Source organism: Oncorhynchus mykiss, chromosome 4 (genome assembly GCF_057628025.1).
Source record: "Oncorhynchus mykiss isolate SJ-2025 chromosome 4, ASM5762802v1, whole genome shotgun sequence".
In the NCBI taxonomy this organism is placed as follows: Eukaryota; Metazoa; Chordata; class Actinopteri; order Salmoniformes; family Salmonidae; genus Oncorhynchus; species Oncorhynchus mykiss.
Window position 1 is genome coordinate 2,945,001 of NC_143025.1, and position 19,328 is coordinate 2,964,328.

At 46.7% G+C, this 19,328-nt stretch overlaps 1 protein-coding gene across 1 annotated transcript in view; it reads left to right on the forward strand.

The window, feature by feature from the left end:
- The window catches only part of iqch (IQ motif containing H), a 102,299-nt gene that overhangs the window by 78,882 nt on the left and 4,089 nt on the right, over positions 1 to 19,328 (forward strand). Inside the window, exons 19-21 of the mRNA XM_090230832.1 lie at positions 2,548 to 2,706; positions 9,300 to 9,425; positions 9,739 to 9,800. Coding sequence (XP_090086958.1) covers positions 2,548 to 2,706; positions 9,300 to 9,425; positions 9,739 to 9,800 — 347 coding nt within the window. The remainder of the gene's footprint in view (positions 1 to 2,547; positions 2,707 to 9,299; positions 9,426 to 9,738; positions 9,801 to 19,328) is intronic.

Sequence of the window (19,328 nt, forward strand, 5' to 3'; positions counted from 1 at the left end):
CTATCTATATAATATCTATTTCTATCTATTTATATCTATCTTTATAATAATATCTATCTCTATATATATATCTATCTATATAATAATATCTATCTATCTATATCTATATAATAATATCTATCTATATATATATCTATCTATATAATAATATCTATCTATATATATATATATATATATATATATATAATAATATTTATCTCTATCTATATATATATCTATATAATATCCATCTCTACATATATCTATCTATATAATAATATCTATCTCTATCTATATATATATCTATATAATATCCATCTCTACATATATCTATCTATATAATAATATCTATCTCTATCTATATATATATCTATATAATATCCATCTCTACATATATCTATCTATATAATAATATATATCTCTATCTATATATATCTATCTTTATAATAATATATATATCTATCTTTATAATAATATCTATCTCTATCTATATATATATATTATTACTATTAATGCTTGTTGGTTTTTATATTAAACCAGTTTGTTTCTGTTTGAATGTGGAGTTGTATTCCTTTAATCTTGATGTGCAGAAAGTACTAAAGATCCTAAAACACACCATCAGTCCTGGTAGAAACACACCATCAGTCCTGATAGAAACACACCATCAGTCCTGATGGAAACACACCATCAGTCCTGGTAGAAACACACCATCAGTCCTGATAGAAACACACCATCAGTCCTGGTAGAAACACACCATCAGTCCTGAAACACACCATCAGTCCTGATAGAAACACACCATCAGTCCTGAAACACACCATCAGTCCTGATAGAAACACACCATCAGTCCTGGTAGAAACACACCATCAGTCCTGAAACACACCATCAGTCCTGATAGAAACACACCATCAGTCCTGATGGAAACACACCATCAGTCCTGGTAGAAACACACCATCAGTCCTGGTAGAAACACACCATCAGTCCTGGTAGAAACACACCATCAGTCCTGATAGAAACACACCATCAGTCCTGGTAGAAACACACCATCAGTCCTGATAGAAACACACCATCAGATAGAAACACACCATCAGTCCTGGTAGAAACACACCATCAGTCCTGGTAGAAACACACCATCAGTCCTGATAGAAACACACCATCAGATAGAAACACACCATCAGATAGAAACACACCATCAGTCCTGATAGAAACACACCATCAGATAGAAACACACCATCACTCCTGATAGAAACACACCATCACTCCTGATAGAAACACACCATCAGTCCTGATAGAAACACACCATCAGATAGAAACACACCATCAGTCCTGAAACACACCATCAGTCCTGATAGAAACACACCATCAGTCCTGGTAGAAACACACCATCAGATAGAAACACACCATCAGTCCTGATAGAAACACACCATCAGTCCTGGTAGAAACACACCATCAGTCCTGGTAGAAACACACCATCAGATAGAAACACACCATCAGATAGAAACACACCATCAGATAGAAACACACCATCAGTCCTGGTAGAAACACACCATCAGATAGAAACACACAATCAGGTAGAAACACACCATCAGTCCTGATAGAAACACACCATCAGATGGAAACACACCATCAGTCCTGGTAGAAACACACCATCAGATAGAAACACACAATCAGGTAGAAACACACCATCAGTCCTGATAGAAACACACCATCAGATAGAAACACACCATCAGTCCTGATAGAAACACACCATCAGATAGAAACACACCATCAGTCCTGATAGAAACACACCATCAGATAGAAACACACCATCAGTCCTGATAGAAACACACCATCAGATAGAAACACACCATCAGTCCTGATAGAAACACACCATCAGATGGAAACACACCATCAGTCCTGATAGAAACACACCATCAGATAGAAACACACCATCAGTCCTGATAGAAACACACCATCAGATAGAAACACACCATCAGTCCTGATAGAAACACACCATCAGTCCTGATAGAAACACACCATCAGTCCTGATAGAAACACACCATCAGTCCTGATAGAAACACACCAACAGATAGAAACACACCATCAGATAGAAACACACCATCAGTCCTGATAGAAACACACCATCGGTCCTTATAGAAACACACCATCAGATAGAAACACACCATCAGTCCTGATAGAAACACACCATCAGTCCTGAAACACACCATCAGTCCTGATAGAAACACACCATCAGTCCTGATAGAAACACACAATCAGTCCTGATGGAAACACACTATCAGTCCTGAAACACACCATCAGTCCTGATGGAAACACACCATCAGTCCTGATGGAAACACACCATCAGTCCTGAAACACACCATCAGTCCTGATGGAAACACACCATCAGTCCTGAAACACACCATCAGTCCTGATGGAAACACACCATCAGTCCTGATAGAAACTAAACATTGCCACAATTAAAAGATGTTAGGATAAGAAAAAGTCATTTTAGTTATTTTCGTGTCAGTTCATTGACTTAGTATCTAAGTGGTGATGTGATGTGGGTGTGACAACAGCTATTGTTCTCTTTAGGTGTGGGCAGTGGACCTGGACCTGAGCTATAGTAACCAGTTGGCCATGACCCAGCTGATGCTCATGATGACGGGGGGAAGCCTGGACTGTCGGACCAGTCGTCTGGAGGTCCCCCTCACCAAGCCCTTCCTGCGCCAGAAAGGATCCAAAGAAACTGCTGTAGGCGTTCCTTTAGTTTCTCATCTCTGTTCTCTTCAAACAGATTTTACAATATGTTTTAGAGTCCTGTTTCTTCCTGTAGAATGTCCCTATGACCCCCACCAACCTGTTTCTGACCCCCACCCCCCACCCTCCTACCATCAACAACCTGCTTCTCACCACCTCCACCACCAACAACCAGCTTCTCACCACCCCCAGAACCAACAACCTGCTTCTCACCACCTCCACCACCAACAACCTGCTTCTCACCACCTCCACCACCAACAACCTGCTTCTCTCCACCATCATCTCCACCTCCTCCATCACCTCCACATCCTCCACCTCCTCCACATCCTCCTCCACCACCTCCACATCCTCCATCTCCACCACCTCCTCCACCACCTCCACATCCTCCATCACCTCCACCTCCTCCACCTCCACATCCTCCACCACCACCACCTCCTCCACCTCCACATCCTTCTCCACCACCTCCACATCCTCCTCCACCACCTCCACCACCTCCATATCCTCCTCCACCACCTCCTCCTCCACCACCTCCACATCCTCCTCCATCACCTCCACATCCTCCACCACCTCCACCTCCTCCTCCACCACCTCCACATCCTCTTCCACCACCACCTCCACATCCTCCACTTCCACCACCTCCTCCACCACCTCCTCCTCCACCACCTCCACATCCTCCACCACCTTCACATCCTCCACCACCACCACCTCCTCCTCTACCACCTCCACATCCTCCACCACCTCCACATCCTCCTCCACCACCTCCACATCCACCTCCACATCCTCCCCCACATCCTCCACCACCTCCACATCCTCCTCCACCACCTCCTCCACCACCACCTCCACATCCTCCACCACCTCCACATCCTCCACTACCTCCACATCCTCCACCACCTCCACCTCTACATCATTCTCCACCACCTCCACATCCTCCTCCACCACCTATACATCCTCCACCTCCTCCACCACCTCCACATCCTCCACCACCTCCTCCACCACCACCTCCACATCCTCCACCACCTCCACATCCTCCTCCACCACCTCCTCCACCTCCTCCACCACCTCCACATCCTCCACCACCACCACATCCTCCACCACCTCCACATCCTCCACCACCTCCACCTCCTCCTACACCACCTCCTCCACCACCTCCACATCCTCCACCACCTCCACATCCTCTACCTCCTCCACATCCTTCACATCCTCCACCTCTACCACCTCCACATCCTCCACATCCTCCTCCACCACCTCCACATCCTCCTCCACATCCTCCACCTCCTCCACATCCTCCCCCACCACCTCCACATCCTCCTCCTCTTTCTCCACTACCTCCACCTCCTCCACATCCTTCTCCTCCTCCTCCACATCCTCCAGCTCCTCCTCCTCTTCCTCCACTACATCCTCCACCTCCTCCTCCTCTTCCTCCACCTCCTCCACCACCATCACACCCCTCAGGCCTTATTGCTGAAATCTATCATTGAATATTGTCTCAGTGTGTCACAATAAGATCCACCCACATTGATCCGTGTTTATTTATTTAAATACAACTAAATACTGTAATTACGTCCTCCCTGCTCTGGCCTGAACCCAACTGGTGCTTAGCTGCTAAATTAATCCATTATCATTTTGACTGATGAGCCTGGATAATGAAGCCATTAATAATGCATAGATATAGTGTTCATTATGCAAGCTGTGTGTGTGTGTGTGTGTGTGTGTGTTTGTGCGTGCCTGAACAGAGCGCCGCATTAGATCAGCTTGACGTACATCAGCCAGCCAGTCCTCTAAACAATACACTCCTTTTATTAGGAGAGACACACAGGAGTCTACGCTTGTTAGTCTGCCACTGGTCTTATTTCATCAAACATCCATTTACATTCAGGTGTGTGTGTGTGTGTGTGTGTGTGTGTGTGTTTGCGTGTGTGTGTGTGTGTGTGTTTGCGTGTTTGCGTGTTTGCGTGTGTGTGTGCGTGCGTGTGTGTGTGTGTGTGTTTGCGTGCGTGTGTGTGTGTGTGTGTGCGTGCGTGTGAGTGTGTGTGTGTGTGATCTCTCGATGCACCAGTACCACAACAATATGTCTCCGACCCTGCTCTCTGCTGCGTGATAATGTCTTTAGAACTGGCCTATCATCAGAGACCACTGGATATTACAAACACAATTAAATCCCTGCTGGGCAGACATACTTTTATTGTTGTGTGAGGAGACTGGCTCTGACAAATGGAAGCACACGGCCATCACAATGAGTTATGGGCAGAAGCCGGGTCTCTGAAGCAGACAGAGGGCGTTCAGTCCTGCTGCTGGGTCTCTGAAGCAGACAGGGGGTTTTTAGTCCTGAAGCTGGGTCTCTGAAGCAGACAGGGGGGTTTTAGTCCTGAAGCTGGGTCTCTGAAGCAGACAGGGGGTTTTAGTCCTGAAGCTGGGTCTCTGAAGCAGACAGGGGGGTTTTAGTCCTGAAGCTGGGTCTCTGAAGCAGACAGGGGGTTTTAGTCCTGAAGCTGGGTCTCTGAAGCAGACAGGGGGTTTTAGTCCTGAAGCTGGGTCTCTGAAGCAGACAGGGGGGTTTTAGTCCTGCTGCTGGGTCTCTGAAGCAGACAGGAGGTTTTTAGTCCTGAAGCTGGGTCTCTGAAGCAGACAGGGGGTTTTAGTCCTGAAGCTGGGTCTCTGAAGCAGACAGGGGGTTTTAGTCCTGAAGCTGGGTCTCTGAAGCAGACAGGGGGTTTTAGTCCTGAAGCTGGGTCTCTGAAGCAGACAGGGGGTGTTTAGTCCTGAAGCTGGGTCTCTGAAGCAGACAGGGGGTTTTAGTCCTGAAGCTGGGTCTCTGAAGCAGACAGGGGGGTTTTAGTCCTGAAGCTGGGTCTCTGAAGCAGACAGGGGGCTTTTAGTACATACAAATATAATGACGTAGAACTAGAATGATAAATTCAGACATGTTGCCGTGGTCTTAGCTTTGGCCTTTCTAGTCATTTTATTTCTATACGATTGCCTCACTATTCTAATTATGTTTTCTATCCCAAACGTAAACTTAAGACTATTGGAGTCATGATGCCATCAGCTGTATCTTGTATCTGGCATCATATGTCAGTGACCTGGCATGTCTTTTCAAACACATTCATTTGTTCCTCCCTCCAATTAATTATGGAAGGCCCAACAGTTAACCCACGTGTGCCCCCTGCTGCCCGGCGCTCATCACGTTCGCTAATCACACATACTCCCCAAACACCGTTATTACAAATCACAGTATACTCCCCAAACACCGTTATTACAAATCACAGTATACTCCCCGACCTCAACACTGTACGACCCTAAGGACATGTGTAGGAACTTACAGCGACTTCTCCTCCATGCACACTGGCACCACAATGCTCCATGACAATTAAACTCTAACCCAGAATGGAATTCAACATTATGCCCCATAATAATGAGGTGATATGCCCCCCCCCCCCCCCCCCCCCGGGCCAATAGGGTCAACATTATGCCACACACCCTGGCCAATAGGGTCAACATTATGCCCCCCCCCCCCCCCCCCCCCCCCCGGCCAATAGGGTCAACATTATGCCCCCCCCGGCCAATAGGGTCAACATTATGCCCCCCCCCCGGCCAATAGGGTCAACATTATGCCCCCCCCCCCTGGCCAATAGGGTCAACATTATGCCACACACCCTGGCCAATAGGTTCAACATTATGCCACACACCCTGGCCAATAGGGTCAACATTATGCCACACACCTTGGCCAATAGGGTCAACATTATGCCACACACACCCTGGCCAATAGGGTCAGCCACACACCCTGGCCAATAGGGTCAACATTATGCCACACACACCCTGGCCAATAGGGTCAGCCACACACCCTGGCCAATAGGGTCAACATTATGCCACACACACCCTGGCCAATAGGGTCAACATTATGCCACACACCCTGGCCAATAGGGTCAACATTATGCCACACACACCCTGGCCAATAGGGTCAACATTATGCCACACACACCCTGGCCAATAGGGTCAATATTATGCCAATAGGGTCAACATTATGCCCCACACCCCCCCAGCCAATAGGTTCACCATTATGCCAATAGGGTCAACATTATGCCACACACACCCCAGCCAATAGGGTCAACATTATGCCACACACACCCTGGCCAATAGGGTCAATATTATGCCAATAGGGTCAACATTATGCCCCACACCCCCCCCCAGCCAATAGGTTCAACATTATGCCAATAGGGTCAACATTATGCCACACACACCCCAGCCAGTAGGGTCAACATTATGCCCCACACACTGGCCAATAGGGTCAACATTATGCCACACACCCTGGCCAATAGGGTCAATATTATGCCACACACACCCTGGCCAATAGGGTCAATATTATGCCACACACCCTGGCCAATAGGGTCAACATTATGCCACACACCCTGGCCAATAGGATCAATATTATGCCACACACAGGCCAAAACTGCAGGTCATTTAATGCTTACATTTTTTTTGGGGGGGGTGGTGGTGAGTAGGATATTTGGCAACTGAAGTGCCATTGCTTACCGATCTCTACAGCTTCCATCCCGAAACAAATCCTGTGAAATGACATCAACACATACTGGAGGAGTTACAGACTAGCTACAGTGGCTAACTTAGCTAACAAGCTAGCTACGTCACATCAACACATACTGGAGGAGTTACAGACTAGCTACAGTGGCTAACTTAGCTAACAAGCTAGCTACGTCACATCAACACATACTGGAGGAGTTACAGACTAGCTACAGTTGCTAGCTTAGCTAACAAGCTAGCTATGTCACATCAACACATACTGGAGGAGTTACAGACTAGATACAGTTGCTAGCTTAGCTAACAAGCTAGCTACGTCACATCAATACATACTGGAGGAGTTACAGACTAGCTACAGTTGCTAGCTTAGCTAACAAGCTAGCTACGTCACATCAACACATACTGGAGGAGTTACAGACTAGCTACAGTGGCTAACTTAGCTAACAAGCTAGCTACGTCACATCAACACATACTGGAGGAGTTACAGACTAGCTACAGTTGCTAGCTTAGCTAACAAGCTAGCTACGTCACATCAACACATACTGGAGGAGTTACAGACTAGATACAGTTGCTAGCTTAGCTAACAAGCTAGCTACGTCACATCAATACATACTGGAGGAGTTACAGACTAGCTACAGTTGCTAGCTTAGCTAACAAGCTAGCTACGTCACATCAATGCATACTGGAGGAGTTACAGACTAGCTACAGTAGCTAGCTTAGCTAACAAACTAGCTACGTCACAACACATACTGGAGGAGTTACTGGCCAGCTACAGTGGCTAGCTTAGCTAACAAACTAGCTACGTCACAACACATACTGGAGGAGTTACTGGCCAGCTACAGTGGCTAGCTTAGCTAACAAACTAGCTACGTCACAACACATACTGGAGGAGTTACTGGCCAGCTACAGTGGCTAGTTTAGCTAACGAACTAGCTACGTTGGACTCTGCGCGCATGACCGGAATGACACATCGATGAACCACCAAAAACACACCCCCATTTCTGTTTTAACATTTCGAAAGGGGGTCGGAGTTGGACCGTTTTTCGTGGCCGAAGTGGACCTTTAAAACCAAATAGGACCAGGCAAAATACTTCCTGTTTACCTCTACCACAATCACCAGGCTATATACTTCCTGTTTACCTCTTCCACAATCACCAGACTATATACTTCCTGTTTACCTCTTCCACAATCACCAGGCTATATACTTCCTGTTTACCTCTTCCACAATCACCAGGCTATATACTTCCTGTTTACCTCTTCCACAATCACCAGGCTATATACTTCCTGTTTACCTCTTCCACAATCACCAGGATATATACTTCCTGTTTACCTCTTCCACAATCACCAGACTATATACTTCCTGTTTACCTCTTCCACAATCACCAGGCTATATACTTCCTGTTTACCTCTTCCACAATCACCAGGCTATACACTTCCTGTTTACCTCTTCCACAATCACCAGGCTATATACTTCCTGTTTACCTCTTCCACAATCACCAGGATATATACTTCCTGTTTACCTCTTCCACAATCACCAGGCTATATACTTCCTGTTTACCTCTTCCACAATCACCAGGATATATACTTCCTGTTTACCTCTTCCACAATCACCAGACTATATACTTCCTGTTTACCTCTTCCACAATCACCAGGCTATATACTTCCTGTTTACCTCTTCCACAATCACCAGGCTATACACTTCCTGTTTACCTCTTCCACAATCACCAGACTATATACTTCCTGTTTACCTCTTCCACAATCACCAGGATATATACTTCCTGTTTACCTCTTCCACAATCACCAGGATATATACTTCCTGTTTACCTCTTCCACAATCACCAGGCTATATACTTCCTGTTTACCTCTTCCACATTCGGTCTCTCTGACTTAATTTCTTTCACTCTCTTTTAAACCTTTTTCAATGCAGGTCATTTCCCTTTTAAATGTTGCTATCTCTTTACATCTTCTGTCTCTGTGGCTTCATCTTCATTTCTTTGTTAATAATTGTGATAATGGTACAGTAACACTAGTCGTGGTAATGGTTCTCTCTCCAGCTCCCAGCGGTGGCCAGTCGCTATGCTGTCCTGGGGAGCCGGCTGCTCCACACCAACCTGTCCATGGTGCACTATAGTGTCTTCTTCCAGATGTGCAAGGCTCAAGGCATCGGCTTCGACATCAAGGTACGGCCTCGTCTCTGTCCTACCCTGTCACTGACAAGTAACAATATAGTGTTGTCGTTTGTTTTTTTACAACGGCACCTGTGAACAAATATTTTTTTTTTAAGTAAAAAAACAAAATTGTAGTTAACGTTTTAACGATAGGTTAGAAAAATGAATATGTCAAATCACATGTATTTATAAAGCCCTTCGTACATCAGCTGATATCTCAAAGTGCTGTACAGAAACCCAGCCTAAAACCCCAAAACAGCAGGCAATGCAGGTGTAGAAGCACGTCTGTTTAAATAAACGCAGTGTATTATCGTCTGTGTTGTAGGAAAAACAAGGCACGGTCTTTGTTCTCCATGACAGCTGTGAGCGAAACAGTCTGGGGATGGTGTGAGTATCTTTCATATGAACACACACTAAACACACACTAAACACACACTAAACACACACTAACACACACTAAACACACACTAAACACACTAAACACACGCTAAACACACTAAACACACACTAAACACACACTAAACACACACTAAACACACAAACACACACTAAACACACACTAAACACACTAAACACACGCTAAACACACTAAACACACACTAAACACACACTAAACACACACTAACACACACTAAACACACTAAACACACTAAACACACGCTAAACACACTAAACACACACTAAACACACACTAAACACACACTAACACACACAAACACACACAAACACACACAAACACACACAAACACACACTAAACACACACTAAACACACACTAAACACACACTAAACACACAAACACACACTAAACACACACTAAACACACTAAACACACGCTAAACACACTAAACACACACTAAACACACACTAAACACACACTAACACACACTAAACACACACTAAACACACTAAACACACTAAACACACTAAACACACTAAACACACACTAACACACACTAAACACACTAAACACACTAAACACACGCTAAACACACTAAACACGCTAAACACACACTAAACACACACTAAACACACACTAAACACACACTAAACACACACTAAACACACTAAACACACACAAACACACACTAAACACACACTAAACACACTAAACACACGCTAAACACACACTAAACACACACTAAACACACACTAAACACACACTAAACACACTAAACACACACTAAACACACACTAAACACACACTAAACACACACTAAACACACTAAACACACACTAACACACACTAAACACACACTAACACACACTAAACACACTAAACACACTAAACACACTAAACACACACTAACACACACAACACACGCTAAACACACTAAACACACACTAAACACACACTAAACACACACTAACACACACAAACACACACAAAAGGCCTTTTGGGTTCACTTTAACCTGTTCTGTTAAAATGAATGAGAGAGAACCGAGAGTTTTAACTGAATAGGAGAGTGCTGAAGACACACCGCATTCCTTCAAAGGATTAGCATGTCCCTTTTGGTTTAGTAAATGGGAAATCCTCAGCAGTTTGTATGGAATGGGGTTATTGAAGATAACTGTAATCTAATCACATCAATCCTGTGGCTTACATGCTACTGCTGTCAAACTCTTTGTCTGTACACCACAATCTCTCCCCAACGACTGGGGATCAACTCAGCTGAAGTAGCTCATTTAGCTACGACACACACACACACACACACACACACCGCTGACGACCCAACAGTAGCTGGGATGGACTTGGTCTAAAAAACGTCCCTGGAGTGGACTTTAACCCAAACCGGCCCACCACGACCGCCCCGCCGACGCACGCACATACACATATAGCCACGGGGCGGTTTTTCAAAATACCGTTGAAACTATTTCTTTGACGTTTACATTATTATATTTTTTTTTTTTAAGCTACTTTTTTAAGTAAATACAGTACCTGCAGTCAACGTGTGCCATTCTTTAGGAGATAAAGCAGATCCCATTCTTCATTTCACTTCTTACCGTTCCCAGTTCCCAGTCACAAGCCTGTTTACAAGCACACGACGACGAGAGACCGTAGCCTTCTGAGTCACTCCCTGTTGTGTTGCCAGGTGATCTACACTCTTACAAAAACGTGTTCTAGAACCTTAAAGGGTTTTTCGGGTGTCCCCGTAGGAGAACCCTTTTTAAAAAATGTTTACTTGTTGGTTCCAGGAATAACACTTTTGGTCCCAAGTAGAATCATTTTGGGTTCCTTGTAGAATCATTTCCACAGAGGGTTTTACATCGAACCCAAAATTGTTCTACCTGGAACCAAAAAGGGTTCTACCTGGAACCAAGAAGGGTTCTATCTGAAACCAAGAAGGGTTCTACCTGGAACCAAAAACGGTTCTCCTGTGCCATACAGATTGCAAAATAGTTGGGAAGCGATGTTTGATGTACCGATTCCATGGTACAGGGTGTATGAGTTGATATATAAAACACCACAAGATTCAAGATTTCGTGCTTTTCGGCTAAAATTATTATTTAGAATTCTTGCCACCAACAAAATGTTGAATATTTGGGGGATAAAGTCATCGAAGCTCTGCAGATTTTGTTGTGAGGATACAGAATCAATAGACCATTTATTTTGGTATTGCCCTCAGGTTGCCTGTTTCTGGTCTCAGGTTCAAGAATGGCTGAAAATGCAGAGCATTGATCTAAAATTGACCCTAGAAATAGTACTGTTAGGAGATCTGGAGAGACCGGGTCAGTCAATTACTAATATACTAATACTCTTAATAAAAGTATTGATCTTCAACACGCAATTGGTGGATTCTATTCGATTAGATAGATTGAAAACGTACGTTAAACATCACAGCATAGTTGAAAGATATGTGTTGCATAGAAACCTGAAGTGGTAGATGGGATAGGCTGAGGGTGACCAGCAGAGATAGATGGGATGGGCTGAGGGTGACCAGCAGAGATAGATGGGATGGGCTGAGGGTGACCAGCAGAGATAGATGGGATGGGCTGAGGGTGACCAGCAGAGATAGATGGGATAGGCTGAGGGTGACCAGCAGAGATAGATGGGATGGGCTGAGGGTGTCCAGCAGAGATAGATGGGATGGGCTGAGGGTGACCAGCAGAGATAGATGGGATGGGCTGAGGGTGACCAGCAGAGATAGATGGGATGGGCTGAGGGTGACCAGCAGAGATAGATGGGAGGGGCTGAGGGTGACCAGCAGAGATAGATGGGATGGGCTGAGGGTGACCAGCAGAGATAGATGGGATGGGCTGAGGGTGGCCAGCAGAGATAGATGGGATGGGCTGAGGGTGACCAGCAGAGATAGATGGGATGGGCTGAGGGTGACCAGCAGAGATAGAAGGGATGGGCTGAGGGTGACCAGCAGAGATAGAAGGGATGGGCTGAGGGTGTCCAGCAGAGATAGATGTGATGGGCTGAGGGTGACCAGCAGAGATAGATGAGATGGGCTGAGGGATGCCAGCAGAGATAGATGGGAGGGGCTGAGGGTGGCCAGCAGAGATAGATGGGATGGGCTGAGGGTGACCAGCAGAGATAGATGAGATGGGCTGAGGGTGGCCAGCAGAGATAGATGGGATGGGCTGAGGGTGACCAGCAGAGATAGGTGGGATGGGCTGAGGGTGACCAGCAGAGATAGATGGGATGGGCTGAGGGTGACCAGCAGAGATAGATGGGATGGGCTGAGGGTGGCCAGCAGAGATAGATGGGATGGGCTGAGGGTGACCAGCAGAGATAGATGAGATGGGCTGAGGGTGACCAGCAGAGATAGATGGGATGGGCTGTGGGTGACCAGCAGAGATAGGTGGGATGGGCTGAGGGTGACCAGCAGAGATAGATGAGATGGGCTGAGGGTGGCCAACAGAGATAGATGGGATGGGCTGAGGGTGGCCAGCAGAGATAGATGGGAGGGGCTGAGGGTGACCAGCAGAGATAGATGGGAGGGGCTGAGGGTGACCAGCAGAGATAGATGAGATGGGCTGAGGGTGGCCAGCAGAGATAGATGGGAGGGGCTGAGGGTGACCAGCAGAGATAGATGGGAGGGGCTGAGGGTGACCAGCAGAGATAGATGGGAGGGGCTGAGGGTGACCAGCAGAGATAGATGGGAGGGGCTGAGGGTGGCCAGCAGAGATAGATGGGAGGGGCTGAGGGATGCCAGCAGAGATAGATGGGAGGGGCTGAGGGTGGCCAGCAGAGATAGATGGGATGGGCTGAGGGTGTCCAGCAGAGATAGATGGGATGGGCTGAGGGTGGCCAGCAGAGATAGATGGGATGGGCTGAGGGTGACCAGCAGAGATAGATGGGATGGGCTGAGGGTGACCGGCAGAGATAGACGGGATGGGCTGAGGGTGGCCAGCAGAGATAGATGGGATGGGCTGAGGGAAGCTGAGGGTTGGTATGTGGAATTGGAGACAAGTGGGAGTGGAGTTGCTGTGTGAGAGAGAGAATGATGGTCAAAGATAAAAGTAAATAAATAAAAGCAAAATAAAACATAATAAAAAGTACATTTGAATGACTCTGAGGGACAGTGTGTTTTGAGGGACAGTGTGTTTTGAGGGGCAGTGTGTTTTGAGGGGCAGTGTGTTTTGAGGGGCAGTGTGTTTTGAGGGGCAGTGTGTTTTGAGGGGCAGTGTGTTTTGAGGGGCAGTGTGTTTTGAGGGGCAGTGTGTTTTGAGGGGCAGTGTGTTTTGAGGGGCAGTGTGTTTTGAGGGGCAGTGTGTTTTGAGGGACAGTGTGTTTTGAGGGGCAGTGTGTTTTGAGGGGCAGTGTGTTTTGAGGGGCAGTGTGTTTTGAGGGGCAGTGTGTTTTGAGGGACAGTGTGTTTTGAGGGGCAGTGTGTTTTGAGGGGCAGTGTGTTTTGAGGGGCAGTGTGTTTTGAGGGGCAGTGTGTTTTGAGGGACAGTGTGTTTTGAGGGACAGTGTGTTTTGAGGGACAGTGTGTTTTGAGGGGCAGTGTGTTTTGAGGGGCAGTGTGTTTTGAGGGGCAGTGTGTTTTGAGGGGCAGTGTGTTTTGAGGGACAGTGTGTTTTGAGGGTGCAGTGTGTTTTGAGGGGCAGTGTGTTTTGAGGGACAGTGTGTTTTGAGGGACAGTGTGTTTTGAGGGGCAGTGTGTTTTGAGGGACAGTGTGTTTTGAGGGACAGTGTGTTTTGAGGGACAGTGTGTTTTGAGGGACAGTGTGTTTTGAGGGACAGTGTGTTTTGAGGGACAGTGTTTTTTGAGGGACAGTGTGTTTTGAGGGGCAGTGTGTTTTGAGGGACAGTGTGTTTTGAGGGTGCAGTGTGTTTTGAGGGGCAGTGTGTTTTGAGGGACAGTGTGTTTTGAGGGACAGTGTGTTTTGAGGGGCAGTGTGTTTTGAGGGACAGTGTGTTTTGAGGGACAGTGTGTTTTGAGGGACAGTGTGTTTTGAGGGACAGTGTGTTTTGAGGGACAGTGTGTTTTGAGGGACAGTGTTTTTTGAGGGACAGTGTGTTTTGAGGGGCAGTGTGTTTTGAGGGACAGTGTGTTTTGAGGGACAGTGTGTTTTGAGGGACAGTGTGTTTTGAGGGACAGTGTGTTTTGAGGGACAGTGTGTTTTGAGGGACAGTGTGTTTTGAGGGACAGTGTGTTTTGAGGGACAGTGTGTTTTGAGGGACAGTGTGTTTTGAGGGACAGTGTGTTTTGAGGGACAGTGTTTTTTGAGGGACAGTGTGTTTTGAGGGGCAGTGTGTTTTGAGGGACAGTGTGTTTTGAGGGACAGTGTGTTTTGAGGGACAGTGTGTTTTGAGGGACAGTGTGTTTTGAGGGACAGTGTGTTTTGAGGGACAGTGTGTTTTGAGGGGCAGTGTGTTTTGAGGGACAGTGTGTTTTGAGGGGCAGTGTGTTTTGAGGGACAGTGTGTTTTGAGGGACAGTGTGTTTTTACAACTAATGCCGGTTTGCCTGAGGCTGATGCCGTGCAGGTGTTTGTACACATACGTATACACACACTCCCATTCAAATAAACACATGCAAGAACACACGCATATACATGTAATAGTGCCAGACATGCACACAAACATATACAGTTGGCATTGCTGTTATGATTTCAGTTGTCCTTGATGTCCGTTGTTTTAAATGTTGTTGTTTTGCTGTTTTCTTCTGTCTTTTCCTTTTTTCTCTTTAGTTCCATTCTCTTGGTTGTTGGTGCATTGGGGGGGTTCTTGGGGGTGGGGTTCATTCTCTTGGTTGTTGGTGCATTGGGGGGGTTCTTGGGGGTGGGGGTCCATTCTCTTAGTTGTTGGTGCATTGGGGGGGTTCTTGGGGGTGGGGGTCCATTCTCTTGGTTGTTGGTGCATTGGGGGGTTCTTGGGGGTGGGGTCCATTCTCTTAGTTGTTGGTGCATTGGGGGGTTCTTGAGGGTGGGGTTCATTCTCTTAGTTGTTGGTGCATTGGGGGGGGTTCTTGGGGGGTGGGGTTCATTCTCTTGGTTGTTGGTGCATTGGGGGGGTTCTTGGGGGTGGGGGTCCATTCTCTTGGTTGTTGGTGCATTGGGGGGTTATTGGGGGTGGGGGTTCATTCTCTTGGTTGTTGGTGCATTGGGGGGTTCTTGGGGGTGGGGTCCATTCTCTTGGTTGTTGGTGCATTGGGGGGGTTCTTGGGGGGTGGGGTTCATTCTCTTGGTTGTTGGTGCATTGGGGGGTTCTTGGGGGTGGGGTCCATTCTCTTGGTTGTTGGTGCATTGGGGGGGTTCTTGGGGGTGGGGTCCATTCTCTTGGTTGTTGGTGCATTGGGGGGGTTCTTGGGGGGTGGGGTCCATTCTCTTGGTTGTTGGTGCATTGGGGGGGTTCTTGGGGGGTGGGGTTCATTCTCTTGGTTGTTGGTGCATTGGGGGGGTTCTTGGGGGGTGGGGTTCATTCTCTTGGTTGTTGGTGCATTGGGGGGTTCTTGGGGGTGGGTTTCATTCTCTTGGTTGTTGGTGCATTGGGGGGTTCTTGAGGGTGGGGGTTCATTCTCTTAGTTGTTGGTGCATTGGGGGGGTTCTTGGGGGTGGGGTCCATTCTCTTGGTTGTTGGTGCATTGGGGGGTTCTTGGGGATGGGGAATATAATTCATTGTATTTTTCACATTTGGGAGGGGTCTCGAATGGTTGAGGGACAGCTATTGGGGAACTGTGGGTGATCTTGGAGGGTTCGGGTTCACATTTTTTGGCCTGGTGGGAGATCGGTCAACATGCCCTTGAGCAGGGCATTGACCTTGGATGCTTCTGTGTGTCGCTCTGAATGGGAATCTGTTGGATGACTGGTATGATGTAGTCGTTGAGGGGTTTCACTGCAAGTATATTATATGTTTCGGATATTCAATAAATAAATAAATAATTTAAATTTTAAGAAACTGTTCTCCTACGGGTACAGCCAGAGAACACTTTTGGAGTATAGCGACAGGATGGAATTCACAACTAAATGTTTGCCAGCTAGATACAGTGTCTTATTATTTAATGGTCTAAAATGTGCTATATGCTCTGCAGTTGTACATTTGGTTAGCTAACTCAGTAGCTAGTTATCTATCTAGATAAGTGGTTAGCTTCTTGCAAAATCAAGCTCCTCTTGATAACAGAAGAGAATACCCTCCTGGCTATCATTTGTTTTGTGCGTGCAGCAAACTGTGAGTTACTTTTATAACTGTCCTGCAAGAGCTTGTTAGCATTTAGCTAGCATTCGCTATGAGATTATACATGTACTTGTTAGCATTTAGCTAGCATTCGCTATGAGATTATACATGTACTTGTTAGCATTGCTAACAATCGAATTACAGAGACACAGTGGGGTTACAAAATAGCGCCCCTTGTGTTCAGTGCCGGTATTACCGTTTCCCAAGGATGGCACAAGGTCGGTTTGAAGGTATGACTAGCCCTCACCCACCTGGACAAAAGGAATACCAATGTGAGAATGCTGTTCATTAACTATAGCTCAGTGTTCAACACCATAGTGCCCTCAAAGCTCATCACTAAGCTAATGACCCTGGGATTAAACACCTCCCTCTGCAACTGGATCCTGGACTTCCTGACTGGCCGCCCCCAGGTGGTAAGGGTAGTCAACAACACAACTTCAACAAGCATTTCTCAACGGCTGGCCATGCCTTCCTCCTGGCTACTCCAACCTCGGCCAACAGCTCCACCCCCCCTGCAGCTACTCGCCCAAGCCTCTCCAGGTTCTCCTTTACCCAAATCCAGATAGCAGATGTTCTGATAGGGCTGCAAAACCCGGACCCGTACAAATCAGCTGGGCTTGACAATCTGGACCCTCTATTTCTGAAACTATCCGCCGCCATTGTCGCAACCCCTATTACCAGCCTGTTCAACCTCTCTTTCATATCTTCTGAGATCCCCAAGGACTAGAAAGCTGCCACGATCATTCCCCTCTTCAAAGGGGGAGACACCCTGGACCCAAACTGTTACAGACCTATATCCATCCTGCCCTGCCTATCGAAGGTCTTCGAAAGCCAAGTCAACAAACAGATCACTGACCATCTCGAATCCCACCGTACCTTCTCCGCTGTGCAATCTGGTTTCCGAGCCGGTCATGGGTGCACCTCAGCCACACTAAAGGTACTAAATGATATCATAACCGCCATCGATAAAAGACTCTACTGTGCGACCGTCTTCATCGACCTGGCCAAGGCTTTTGACTCTGTCAATCACTATATTCTTATCGGCAGACTCAGTAGCCTCGGTTTTTCTAATGACCGCCTTGCCTGGTTAGCCAACTACTTTGCAGACAGATTTCAGTGTGTCATCTCGGAGGGCATGTTGTCCGGTCCTCTGTCCTCTGTATGGGGCCTCAGGGTTCAATTCTCAGGCCGACTCATTTGTCTGTATATATCAATGATCTTGTTCTTGCTGCAGGCGATTCCCTGATCCACCTCTACGCAGACGACACCATTCTGTATACTTCTGGCCCTTCCTTGGACACTGTGCTATCTAACCTCCAAACGAGCTTCAATGCCATACAACACTCCTTCCGTGGCCTCCAACTGCTCTTAAACGCTAGTAAAACCAAATGCATGCTTTTCAACCGTTCGCTGCCTGCACCCGCACGCCCGACTAGCATCACCACCCTGGATGGTTCCGACCTAGAATATGTGGACATCTATAAGTACCTAGGTGTCTGGCTAGACTGTAAACTCTCCTTCCAGACTCATATCAAACATCTCCAATCCAAAATCAAATCTAGAATTGTCTTTCTATTTCGCAAAAAAGCCTCCTTCACTCACGACGCCAAACTTACCCTAGTAAAACTGACTATCCTACTGATCCTCGACTTCGGCGATGTCATCTACAAAATGGCTTCCAATATTCTACTCAGCAAACTGGATGCAGTTTATCACGGCGCCATCCGCTTTGTTACTAAAGCACCTTATACCACCCATCACTGCGACCTGTATGCTCTAGTCGGCTGGCCCTCGCTACATATTTGTCGCCAGACCCACTGGCTCCAGGTCATCTACAAGTCCATGCTAGGTAATGCTCCGCCTTATCTCAGTTCACTGGTCACAATGGCAACACCCACCCATAGCACGCGCTCCAGCAGGTGTATCTCACTGATCATCCTTAAAGCCAACACCTCATTTGGCCGCCTTTCCTTCCAGTTCTCTGCTGCCTGTGACTGGAACGAATTGCAAAAATCGCTGAAGTTGGAGAGTTTTATCTCCCTCACCAACTTTAAACATCTGCTATCTGAGCATCTAACCGATCGCTGCAGCTGTACATAGTCTATTGGTAAATAGCCCACCCAATTTACCTACCTCATCCCCATACTGTTTATATTTATTTACTTTTATGCTCTTTTGCACACCAGTATCTCTCAGTATCTCTACCTGCACATGACCATCTGATCATTTATCACTCCAGTGTTAATCTGCTAAATTGTAATTATTTGCCTACCTCCTCATGCCTTTT